The sequence below is a fragment of the Trichomonas vaginalis genome, chromosome II (assembly GCF_026262505.1).
Source record: "Trichomonas vaginalis G3 chromosome II, whole genome shotgun sequence".
In the NCBI taxonomy this organism is placed as follows: domain Eukaryota; phylum Parabasalia; order Trichomonadida; family Trichomonadidae; genus Trichomonas; species Trichomonas vaginalis.
Genome location: NC_067204.1, coordinates 5,744,590 through 5,757,735, shown reverse-complemented (window position 1 = coordinate 5,757,735; position 13,146 = coordinate 5,744,590). Strand labels below are relative to the sequence as shown.

Sequence of the window (13,146 nt, the reverse complement as noted above, 5' to 3'; positions counted from 1 at the left end):
GCCATTTTTCATTGTCAGAAAGTTTACAAATGTAAACTTTCTGACAAATAGAGTCTCAGAAAGTACTCAAACGGTGGCTTTTCATTTCCGCACTTTTGTTTGTCGACCTTATCCCAAATGTCTCAACATTTATCTAAATTGCATTTCCACTTCATTACCTTGCCATTTTCATAATTAGAAAAAAGAAAAATATTGTTTTATTAATAAATTATTTTTAATATAGATTATTTGGCTCCAGCAGAAGTCAAACAATCAATTATGGCTTGGTCTTTTGCAACTGAGAGTGCAGTCTCTCCTCTAATATTCTTTGTTTCAAGATTACCTCCAATAGAAATAAGATATTGGACAACATTTAGATGACCATAAGCCGATGCTTTCATAAGTGCATTGGATCCATCTTTAGTCTTTGCTTCGCTATTTGCATCAACTGAGATTAGATATTTAACAACTTCAAGATGACCATTGAATGCAGCAGAAATGAGTGGAGTATATCCATCTTTATTTGTTGCTTCTTTATCAGATCCAACAGAAACAAGATATTGAACAACATCAAGATGACCATGACTTGCTGCGCACATGAGTGGAGTCCATCCAAAATATTCCCTTGCATATATACTAGCTCCTTCAGCTATAAGGTATTTAACAACTTCAAGATGACCTTTTTCTGATGCACGATGCAGTGCAGTCCATTTGTTATTGTTCACTGCTGTAATACTAATTCCAATAGATTTAAAACATTTCACAATTTCAAGGTGACCAAATTGTGCAGCACAGATCAATGGAGTATTTCCATATTTGTCTTTGAAATCGTATTTAACTCCTTCAGATAAAAGGTATTGAACTATATCAAAATGACCTTTTTTAGATGCGTACATGAATGCAGTCATTTCATCTCTATCCTGTAAGTCTTTCTCAGCTCCTTCAGATATAAGATATTTAACAAGTTCAAGATGACCATTTTCTGATGCACACATGAGTGGAGTTTTTTCATATCTACTCTTTGAATCTGGATCGCAATCACAGTCAATTAAAATCTTAACAAGTTTCATATCTCCTTTTTCGCATGCAATATGAAGTATATTTTCATGATCATTAAATTGATTTGTGAATATCTTCGTAGCAAGTCCTTCTTCACAAGCTTTTGCAATCATTTTTTGATTTTCTTGATATTCAAGTGAATGATAGAAATTGTAGACCTTTTCAATATTGATATCATCAGATTCTTTAAGGGTGCACACGAGAGGATCATGTAAACTTCAGAATTTAGAACCTTATTTTTAGGCATTATCTTGGCTACCTATTTAGGCTCGAAAAACAAAAAATATCAAAAAATACAACTTGACTCCATTATGACCCTTTCATGGAGGTAGTTTTTATCCGCTAGTATTTTCCCTTTGAATCTCTTTACAATTCGAAATCAAATTCAAAACTCAGTAGAAGAAAGGAAGAATCGACTTATTACGGTTGTAATACGAATAAATACATATATTTAATTATTTTTATTTACATAATAATTGTTTGAAGCTCATATTCCATCAAATTTTTAAATAAAAACATTAAAATGTTGAAAATGTTCATATATTTTAATAGGGTTTTGGCACTTTATTGAGGAATTACTACATACATAGTCGAACTGAACTTGATATTTTGAAATTTAAATTATTTATCAAAATTAAAATTTAACTTGAAATTTATAATTATTTAGTCATATTTTGCATAATTCTAAGTAGATTTTGTAAAAAATCAAGAAAGAAAAATTTTAACGTGCTTTATTTTTTCTTTTTTATAATAATACATATTATTATATAATTAACATATTCATAATGTTTCACCCTTTCAAAAATATAATCCTCCTCCTCTCAAATAAACGTACATACAGGTGGCCTCTTTTTTCAAAAAATTAAAATTTCAAATTTTAAATTTGAAATTTTGGGCTCAAATATTAGAGATTTTTTCAACCTTCAACGATATATGTTGTCTATATCAGACCTCCTTTCTTTTTGATACTTAACATTGTTCCTAAATCTTAGCCGTTAAGGCTGTTCTGAAAATATTTTTTTTTCGAAAAAATTCGAAAAAAATTCTTAAAATTCAAAAATCACTTAATTCCTGAGGATAGTGATGCGAAAAATTCCCAAACATATGGGGTTTCTCATATCCCGTCCCCTATCGTTTCCCCAATTCAATTTTTTTTTGGAATTTTATTTTTTTTCCCGCCCATTTGAATTAAAAATGGGCGATTTTCGTTAATGTGATTGAAATATCATAAAATTAATACGTATTTTAGCTAATAATTCTATTTTTATACAATATTCTCTCATTAAATCAACATTTTTTTCTAATTTTAATTTTTAATTTTTAATTTCTTCATAATTTTAGCGATTTATGCTCATTATTAGCAAATAAATAATATATATAATATACTTATTTCATTTTATTCAGATAGGTCTTTGGGATTGGGATACCTTGTCCAAATTCAGAGGAAGTTTGAGAGGTTGGGATGGGGTAGCCCATATTCAATTATCCCAAGTGTACTCCACGAATTTAAAATTATATTATATTATTGATGACATATCTAAATTTATAGATAAAAATTTCAATGCGTACACAATTTTTTTTGAGAAAATTCTTTTTTTTTACTTATTTTCATTCATAAAAGCTCACGTGAACTTAATTAACAACTGAGACATTTCCTATGAAATCATTTAATGCCGTCAAAATAGACATGTCTAAGCTGTTTTGAGTGACTTTCGCTCGATGTCTGATGCAATATCAGACATCGAGCGAAAGTCTCTCATATTGGCAACACATCCATACGATCAATACTATAGCTACGAATTACAAGCCTGTTTGGGCAATTTTTGGCCGAGTTCTGATTTTTCATTAGATCTCGAGCGAAAGTCTCTCAAATTGGCTGCCAGTTCATAAGAGTGAAACTCTAGCTACGAATTAGAAGCTTGCTTGAGAGACTCTCGCTCGCGTTGGGATCTGCATCAGAACTCGAACGAAAGCCTCTCAAAGTGGTAAGACCTGCTCATTGTTGAGCAGGAGCTGCGTAATGTGTTCGAGTAGAGTGAGGCTCTTCTAAGATCTTCCTTGTGATTGGAAGAAATTAGAAGAGTCTCACTCTACTATTTTGTAATTGTATGCCCTGGCCTTTGAGTGACCAGGGCTGCGTAATGTGTTCGAGTAGAGTGAGGCTCTTCTAAGATCTTCCTTGTGATTGGAAGAAATTAGAAGAGTCTCACTCTACTATTTTGTAATTGTATGCCCTGGCCTTTGAGTGACCAGGGCTGCGTAATGTGTTCGAGTAGAGTGAGGCTCTTCTAAGATCTTCCTTGTGATTGGAAGAAATTAGAAGAGTCTCACTCTACTATTTTGTAATTGTATGCCCTGGCCTTTGAGTGACCAGGGCTGCGTAATGAATTCGAGTAGGATTGTACAATAGCTCGGCAAACGCCGAGCAAATTGATATAAACGTACATCCCACAAAAAATGGATTGTCAAAATTTATCCCAAATTTTACAAAACCGCAGCGGTTATGACATCCCAGGGCTAAAAAAATTCGGAAACTCGCATCTCTACTGAGGATTTTGGAAAAAAGTTTTTACATGAACATGTGTATATTATATGAAGTATATTGATAAGGTAAAAATCAAATTTTATTGCATATTTATCGAGAAAATAAACTAACGAATCCCTCAAAATTGAGAGGGTAATCCTCCTCCTCTCAAATAAACGTACATACGGGTGCACCCTTAAGTTCATTAATTCTTGTAAGTATTTCTTTCTTATTCTTGAATATTTCAATAGTTTGATTTTCTTGGGGGTTTTCTTTTGATTTGTCGTTTACTTCGTTGGTCTGATTGCTCTGAGATTTAGATGTATCTATCTCTTGATTGTATTTTTGTGGTTCTATTTGTTGTTCGCTTTTTTGAGTTTGATTTGGAATTGAATTAACTATTGCCTTATTTTCCGAATTCTTTAAAAAATCAATAACTCCCTCGAGAAATTTCAGTTTCATGAATTTCATAATTGAATGAAGAATTGATATGACTTCTTCCATATTTTGTACAGAAACATTTGCTCGTCGAGTACAGATATATGTCTTGTTTGCACTTAGTGCAGAATGGGCTTGCTTCATAAGAGTAACGAAGTCATCAGCTGATAATTTTGCAAAATTGATGATTTTTTTTGATGTCTTCTATTTCAAACGTAGAAAACAACTTATCTTCATCGATATATTCTTTAATGTGAGCTCCCGCGTATTCGAAATTCTGAACAATCTCATCACCCATTTGGGAATAAAATTTTGTGACTGATGATTTTGGACAAGGATTAAAATGGTAACTGTTCCATGCATTTTCATACGTTATATTTTTTTTATCCGAAATTTTTATTGTTTCGATCATCCAGCTATTGTTATTAATATAACAGACGGACTATGCTTTAAAAATACAATCAATCGATCAAAATAGCAAATTCCACGATTTCAGCATATAATTTAGGATAATTTCCATGATGTAAGCGTATTATTGTATAATTCATGTCTATATCATTAATAACAAGAGCAATATATTGCATTTATTGTCAAGAATATGCGTGATTAGAATGTTTTTATATACTATCCTATTTCAAAATGTTGCAATATTATATAATTTACAAACTTTAGGCATTATATAATTATAGCAAGTGATATACTATTCTGATTGAGATATACTATTCTGATTGAGATTCTGAATTTAAAAAGAAGTTGACATGTACATTACTAGATTCCAGCCACAAAGCCAATACATTGATTCAGGGTAGGAATACACATCAATTCTTAAAATTTTTATATAAAATCAGAAAAATCAGACTTTAATAAAAAAAGATAAGTTTTTAGTTAAAATAATATACTCTATAATTTATTATAAGTGCTTTATAACAAAGCTAATATCAATTAACAACAACAAATAAATTTTGTTTGAAAACAAGCAGGAATTTGTAATTTAATAACATGATAATTCGATTCTTGGAAGAACTGGTCTGACAACAGGTGAGAATTTGAGAGGAGAAACAGATTTGTTTCTTATTCTAATATGAAACTCTTCTGTGACTGGAACATGGGTCAAAGGTGTTTCAAAGTCATTTGTGGCCAAAAGGGAAGCAGCGGATGGCCTCTGGGAAGGAACAAGATTGAGCATTGACTTAATGTGCTCAATAATCTGTCCGTAGTCTGCTTTCATCTCAGCGGTGAACTTTGAGCTGAGATTAGATGTTTCTGAGGCATATTTGCTGTATCTTCCATAATTTTCTAAGGAAAGAACTTCTGGCCAAGCCTTTGTATCTGGTGCTCCGCAGACCCTTAATATTTCTCTAATGATAAGGTCGCTTTGCATGTTCGAACCAAAAATGAGCTCTTTTTTGATTAATTGATAGAATAATACACCTGTTGACCATATATCTGCAGATGGATCGAAATTGGTTGCACCAAAGAATTTTTCTGGCGGAATATATGGGGCAGTTCCGCAGTTTGTCATGGAAAGGGATGAATCAACAGCCGTGGCTAAACCGAAGTCAGCAAATTTGATTGTATTCCCTCCCTGGACTAAAATGTTAGCTGGCTTGATGTCTTGGTGAACAATGTTATGTGCGGACAAATACGATAATGCTTCAAGTATTTGTTTCATGAAGAATTTGATGGTGGTAGCATCAAGCTTACCTGTTTCTAGTAATGCAAGGAGGTCCTGCTCGCAATACTCCATTGAGATATAATAAGCGTCTTCAGATTTTACGTAAAAAACATCGTAGAGTTTAACGATATTTTGATGATTGAGCTTTCGTAAAATTGTGACTTCATTGACGACCTTCTTTTCGTCGATTTCATGCTGATAGTTATCTTTTAATCTTTTCAAGGCAACAATGCGCTTGAACTTTGTATCTAATGACTTGGTAACACTACCGAAAGATCCCGTGCCAATGTTCTCTATATGTTTGAAGCGGTCATCAACACGATCTACAACTGTACATAGATCGCGTAGCATTGGTGGGACTGTCAAGACACTTTTTAGTCACTTTTGATAAACCTTATAATTGTTTCTTTGATTTTATTATAAAATTTTGTTAGTTAATATGAATATAAGAAAATACCAATCTGACATTAAAAAATTTCGTTTATGAAAAGACCAATTCAAAATATATCCGTTTATTATTGAAAATTTGAATTGATTGTATAGTTTACACGGAATTTTTATGAATCAAATTTGTGACCGATGTTTCCAATGGAATTTGATTCTCTAAATCTGAGTTTATCTAGATGTCTCATTTTTGGCATAATTTTCGATATTGTCAAAATTTTTGAAAATTTTCCAAATTTTGTTTGGAAAAATCTACTAAAGAATGAAATCATGAAAACTCTTTCTAAGAGTTAATCAAATGAATTAATTTTAATGGAATATTCAAAATTTTTCCAAAGATTTTGAAATACCATTGGATTTTCATATATATCCTTTTGAATAAACCATATTTTCCCATTATTATGATAATTTTTTACTGAGGGATGATTCAAAGAATAACATATCTCGGAAATTGGTAATACCCTTGTTTTCCAGGAATTTACAAAATTTTTTTATACGGGCGAAAGTTCGTATTTGAATATCTCGCTATATAGTGATTTTTTTGGAATGCAATTAATGCAATGACGTGGATAACAGGTCAACTAAATACTCTATGTTGTTTTTATAAATATCTATTTCACACGCAGATTTGATCTTAAATTAGTTGTGATATTTATATAAAACTTTGAATACAATCAGGGTAATGATTATATAATTAAAATATATATTCAAAATAAGAAATAAGTGAACGTGAAGAGATTTTTTTATTTTGTAAATTCCTGGTTTTTCCCAGGTTATTGGATTATCATAATCTATATAGTATGTAATATATGAATTTCCAATACAAGTCCATTTTTTCAATAATTCAAATTAATTTTTTAAAATTTCTTTTTATGAAGACTGAAAATAATAAAATAGCTTTTTAATTATATGATCAAACAAGATATTGTTCCATATTAAGTTCTGTCAAAATGTAAGCTATTCAATTCTATCGTCGGGGGAAGTATCACAAATCTATCAATTTTTTTGTAAAAGTATACAAAAACATATGGTGTTCAATTAGTTTATAATAATATAACTATTAAGATTATCAAAAATAAGAAAAACTAGGTTTTGAGAACACTTTTGAGATGATAATCAAAATATTTTGATTGAAAAATAATATATTATTTATCAGATCTAGAATGAATTTTTTCAAATTTAAAAATTCTGAAAAATAAACAGTTTTGTAAAGTAAAAAAATGAACGAAAACTCGAGACCTCGTATTCCAAATGAATGGGTAAGATATATGTATGAAAAACTTGAAAGTGGTGAGTTAACTTACGCAACAGTTTTGAAACAATCATTTGGAGAAAGTTTCCCAGCTATCTACTGGGAACTAAAGGCTATGAGGCACTAGTATATAATCAGTGCCTCATAGCCTTTAGTTTGTTATTAAAAACGAGAAAACTTGTTCGCAATGCGAAATGATTGCGAACAAGTTTTCTCACTTCAGCGAGGGAATTGTTCCTTATGATGCATACATTATAAATATATACATCATCAGGAACAATTCCCTCTAGATAGCTGGGAAACTTTCTCTAAATAACTTATCATTTGGAGAAAGTTTCCCAGCTATCTACTGGGAACTAAAGGGTATGAGGCACTAGTATATAATCAGTGCCTCATAGCCTTTAGTTTGTTATTAAAAACGAGAAAACTTGTTCGCAATGCGAAATGATTGCGAACAAGTTTTCTCACTTCAGCGAGGGAATTGTTCCTTATGATGCATACATTATAAATATATACATCATCAGGAACAATTCCCTCTAGATAGCTGGGAAACTTTCTCTAAATAACTTATCATTTGGAGAAAGTTTCCCAGCTATCTACTGGGAACTAAAGGGTATGAGGCACTAGTATATAATCAGTGCCTCATAGCCTTTAGTTTGTTATTAAAAACGAGAAAACTTGTTCGAAATGATAAACAATTTCGAACAAGTTTTCTCGTTTTAAGGAGGGAATTGTTCCTTATGATGCATACATTATAAATATATACATCATCAGGAACAATTCCCTCTAGATAGCTAGGAAACCCTAAATTAACTATTAATCTTTGAGATATTTTTTATTGAGGTTAATACGTTTTTCTAAATAATTAAAATGTAAAATTTTGATTATGAACTCATCTCTAATATTTTGGCTCTTTAATATATTTGAATCATGATCTTTGAGAAGAGTTCTCAAAAGTATTCACAAAAGCTATTTTTCCTTGAAATTTAAAAATCCTGTTTATCATATATTACCAAATTCAATTCCCTACATATTTCAAAATATTCTATGAACATTTCAATTTTTGAAAAAAATATATTTTTTCCAAATATATTTATTATCATATTTCTAATAATATTTCCTAAAGCGTCACTTTTTACTTCCTCGACGATTATTTCCCTCTCAAAAAATTCAATAGCTTACATTTTGACATAACTTAATATGTAACAATATGATTTATAATAAGGGAAAAAATCAAAAATATTAAAGAAAAGGAATTTCTAAGAAATAAAAATACAAATAGATTGAGCATATATCTGACCATTCAGTGGTAATGTTGTCTTTTGGAAATGGAAGAAATTGAATTCAAATTTTTGACAAAACAAGCAATAAAAGATTGATTTATAAATTTTCAAGCGAATCATGTAATTATAATATATTTGATATATGAATGGAGGAAAAATTCAATAAACGAACAAAATCTCGTACAAAATTATGGGCGTGATTAAAGTAAATAATTTGTAATTAAGAATGGTCATATATCTGACCATAATGTATTCGGTAAACAAATGAAAAAGGGACCGACAAATGAAAATGATTATAGAAACTATATAAAATATGAATATAGCTGAACATTTGAATATGTTGATATGATTGAGTAGACAAATGGTAATCTTAAATATGAATGATCATTATGATATAAGAATTAATATGAAAGTTAATTTATTAATATATAAAAAAGACTGAAATAGGATTTGTGAGATAGAGTTTATATGCTATAAAATGGTTAGATGTATTTTGGACACTTGTAGATATATATTTGATTTAAATTAAGATGTTGTATTTGTTGTGTGTGTTAAAGTTAGAGAATATTATGATTAATATAGGGGAATTACTAGTATACTATGTGTTGATAACAATGACACGTGATTATTGTTGATAGTACAACTTTGCGAAGAATCATTTGTGATTCATAATAAAGTTGCATCAAAGACAGCAATTTATAGACAATAGTTGTCTTTTTGTGCAATAGTCATCTGGTATCTATGTATATACAAGTGATTGTTGTTGATAATGCAACATTATTTAGAATCATAAAAGATTTTGAAAAAAGTTGCATCAAAGACAGTCATTCTATAATAATGGCTGTCTTTGTTTGCAATAATCACTTGTATTGCAAACAATAACAACTGATTGTTGTTCATAATGCAACATTATTTAGAATCATAAAAGATTTTGAAAAAAGTTGCATCAAAGACAGTCATTCTATAATAATGGCTGTCTTTGTTTGCAATAATCACTTGTATTGCAAACAATAACAACTGATTGTTGTTCATAATGCAACATTATTTAGAATCATAAAAATTTTGAAAAAAGTTGCATCAAAGACAGTCATTCTATAATAATGGCTGTCTTTGTTTGCAATAATCACTTGTATTGCAAACAATAACAACTGATTGTTGTTCATAATGCAACATTATTTAGAATCATAAAGATTTTGAAAAAGTTGCATCAAAGACAGTCATTCTATAATAATGGCTGTCTTTGTTTGCAATAATCACTTGTATTGCAAACAATAACAACTGATTGTTGTTCATAATGCAAACATTTAGAATCATAAAAGATTTTGAAAAAAGTTGCATCAAAGACAGTCATTCTATAATAATGGCTGTCTTTGTTTGCAATAATCACTTGTATTGCAAACAATAACAACTGATTGTTGTTCATAATGCAACATTATTTAGAATCATAAAAGATTTTGAAAAAAGTTGCATCAAAGACAGTCATTCTATAATAATGGCTGTCTTTGTTTGCAATAATCACTTGTATTGCAAACAATAACAACTGATTGTTGTTCATAATGCAACATTATTTAGAATCATAAAAGATTTTGAAAAAAGTTGCATCAAAGACAGTCATTCTATAATAATGGCTGTCTTTGTTTGCAATAATCACTTGTATTGCAAACAATAACAACTGATTGTTGTTCATAATGCAACATTATTTAGAATCATAAAAGATTTTGAAAAAAGTTGCATCAAAGACAGTCATTCTATAATAATGGCTGTCTTTGTTTGCAATAATCACTTGTATTGCAAACAATAACAACTGATTGTTGTTCATAATGCAACATTATTTAGAATCATAAAAGATTTTGAAAAAAGTTGCATCAAAGACAGTCATTCTATAATAATGGCTGTCTTTGTTTGCAATAATCACTTGTATTGCAAACAATAACAACTGATTGTTGTTCATAATGCAACATTATTTAGAATCATAAAAGATTTTGAAAAAAGTTGCATCAAAGACAGTCATTCTATAATAATGGCTGTCTTTGTTTGCAATAATCACTTGTATTGCAAACAATAACAACTGATTGTTGTTCATAATGCAACATTATTTAGAATCATAAAAGATTTTGAAAAAAGTTGCATCAAAGACAGTCATTCTATAATAATGGCTGTCTTTGTTTGCAATAATCACTTGTATTGCAAACAATAACAACTGATTGTTGTTCATAATGCAACATTATTTAGAATCATAAAAGATTTTGAAAAAAGTTGCATCAAAGACAGTCATTCTATAATAATGGCTGTCTTTGTTTGCAATAATCACTTGTATTGCAAACAATAACAACTGATTGTTGTTCATAATGCAACATTATTTAGAATCATAAAAGATTTTGAAAAAAGTTGCATCAAAGACAGTCATTCTATAATAATGGCTGTCTTTGTTTGCAATAATCACTTGTATTGCAAACAATAACAACTGATTGTTGTTCATAATGCAACATTATTTAGAATCATAAAAGATTTTGAAAAAAGTTGCATCAAAGACAGTCATTCTATAATAATGGCTGTCTTTGTTTGCAATAATCACTTGTATTGCAAACAATAACAACTGATTGTTGTTCATAATGCAACATTATTTAGAATCATAAAAGATTTTGAAAAAAGTTGCATCAAAGACAGTCATTCTATAATAATGGCTGTCTTTGTTTGCAATAATCACTTGTATTGCAAACAATAACAACTGATTGTTGTTCATAATGCAACATTATTTAGAATCATAAAAGATTTTGAAAAAAGTTGCATCAAAGACAGTCATTCTATAATAATGGCTGTCTTTGTTTGCAATAATCACTTGTATTGCAAACAATAACAACTGATTGTTGTTCATAATGCAACATTATTTAGAATCATAAAAGATTTTGAAAAAAGTTGCATCAAAGACAGTCATTCTATAATAATGGTTGTCTTCGTGTGCAATAGACACGTATCATATATGTATAAACAACTGATTGTTGTTCATAATGCAACTTTGAGAAGAATCTTTTGTGATTCTTCATAAAGTTGCATCAAAGACAATCATTTGCATAATATGACTCTTCTAGTTCTCAATAACAAATTGATATTTATATATAATCACGTGATTGTTCTTCATAATGCAATTTTGCATAAAATCTTTCTTCTGTTTTAAATCAATATCAGAACCTTATATTTATTTAAATTATATCATTACTTTATTATTTCATCAATTATCTCTCTTGTTTTTAACTTTTTTTCAATCAAATGTATGATTTCATATTTTATCTTATTCATGAATTGATACAGCTAATATCTTATATTCGATTGATAATACTGGCCAACTACAATCCAGAATACATTAGTGTAGCTCAAAGTTCAATCTTCAAATTCAGTTTGTAGAACATTAAGTTATGCTTGGAGAAATACACGGGCCTAAATATTTACTGTTATATTCTCTTCTATGATCATGTGTAACGAGATCAAACTTAAACACTCATTTGGTTTAGAAAATTATTTTCTTTTTTAACTCAATTATATAACCCACCTTTAGTAATATATCATTTATATTACAGCTATTATAATAATGCATATCTTTTTGTCTTATTACTTATAGAATTTTATGAAATTTATAATGATGAATTTAACCTCTAGTTATTCTGAATTCCATCATATACAACAAAGCTAATACTGAAAATAAACCATTTCACTCTTTCAGCTAAGTTAAATATGATTTATTTATAATAGATCTTTGAAATCAATAAAAATCTCAGCAAAAAATGTTTTTCAAATTGTACAAAATTTTGTGAGAAAATCATTATCATTTAAGAGCAAGTATACTAAATATTTAAAGAGTGCTTTCTACCGATTTTTGTACTTTCATGAAATCAAATCTATCTTCTATTTTCAAATCGAACAAACCTCTAAAATTGAGAACTTTACAAAATATTGGAGCTCGATTTTTTCAATGGATTCTTAAAATTTCGAGCCATTTTTTGGTTGAAAAATAATTGTCATATGATGATCTTTATTTTTCAATTTTTTGAAAAATTATGGGTAATCCATCATCTCAAAACACATTTTTTGAAAATTTTGGTAAAATCTGTGAAAATGCTCAGATACATGTGGGAAATAATATTTGGATATTGTTAGGTCTGAATATTAGGTTTATATAAATGGTTTAAATCATTCAATAAAAAAATTATGAAGTCTCAATGTAATATAGGAATTTATGAATCAATATGAATACTTATATAATTTATATAAGAGATAAGTGATGAAAACAGAAATGTTCTACAAACTGAATTTGAAGATTGAACTTTGAGCTACACTAATGTATTCTGGATTGTAGTTGGCCAGTATTATCAATCGAATATAAGATATTAGCTGTATCAATTCATGAATAAGATAAAATATGAAATCATACATTTGATTGAAAAAAAGTTAAAAACAAGAGAGATAATTGATGAAATAATAAAGTAATGATATAATT

General features: G+C 29.1%; 3 protein-coding genes across 3 annotated transcripts, besides 4 other annotated features; all 3 read right to left on the bottom strand.

The window, feature by feature from the left end:
* Nucleotides 1-224: 224 nt before the first annotated feature.
* TVAGG3_0492880 (ankyrin repeat protein family) lies at nucleotides 225-1,151 on the bottom strand (the record flags this gene model as incomplete). Its single annotated transcript, XM_001323803.1, has 1 exon — nucleotides 225-1,151. The coding sequence occupies one exon, from the start codon at nucleotides 1,149-1,151 to the stop codon at nucleotides 225-227; it is 927 nt and encodes a 308-aa protein (XP_001323838.1).
* A 77-nt stretch (nucleotides 1,152-1,228) lies between these two features.
* Nucleotides 1,229-2,117: a mobile genetic element.
* A 1,451-nt stretch (nucleotides 2,118-3,568) lies between these two features.
* Nucleotides 3,569-4,279, bottom strand: TVAGG3_0492860 (protein ubiquitination; the record flags this gene model as incomplete). The annotated part of the gene is made up of 1 exon (XM_001323804.1): nucleotides 3,731-4,144. The coding sequence occupies one exon, from the start codon at nucleotides 4,142-4,144 to the stop codon at nucleotides 3,731-3,733; it is 414 nt and encodes a 137-aa protein (XP_001323839.1).
* A 608-nt stretch (nucleotides 4,280-4,887) lies between these two features.
* Nucleotides 4,888-6,040, bottom strand: TVAGG3_0492850 (protein kinase superfamily; the record flags this gene model as incomplete). Its single annotated transcript, XM_001323805.2, has 1 exon — nucleotides 4,992-6,026. One exon carries the CDS (start codon nucleotides 6,024-6,026, stop codon nucleotides 4,992-4,994), a length of 1,035 nt encoding a protein of 344 aa, XP_001323840.1.
* A 1,004-nt stretch (nucleotides 6,041-7,044) lies between these two features.
* Nucleotides 7,045-7,086: a mobile genetic element.
* A 396-nt stretch (nucleotides 7,087-7,482) lies between these two features.
* Nucleotides 7,483-8,174: a mobile genetic element.
* Nucleotides 8,175-8,538: 364 nt separating this feature from the next.
* Nucleotides 8,539-8,580: a mobile genetic element.
* Nucleotides 8,581-13,146: the final 4,566 nt, after the last annotated feature.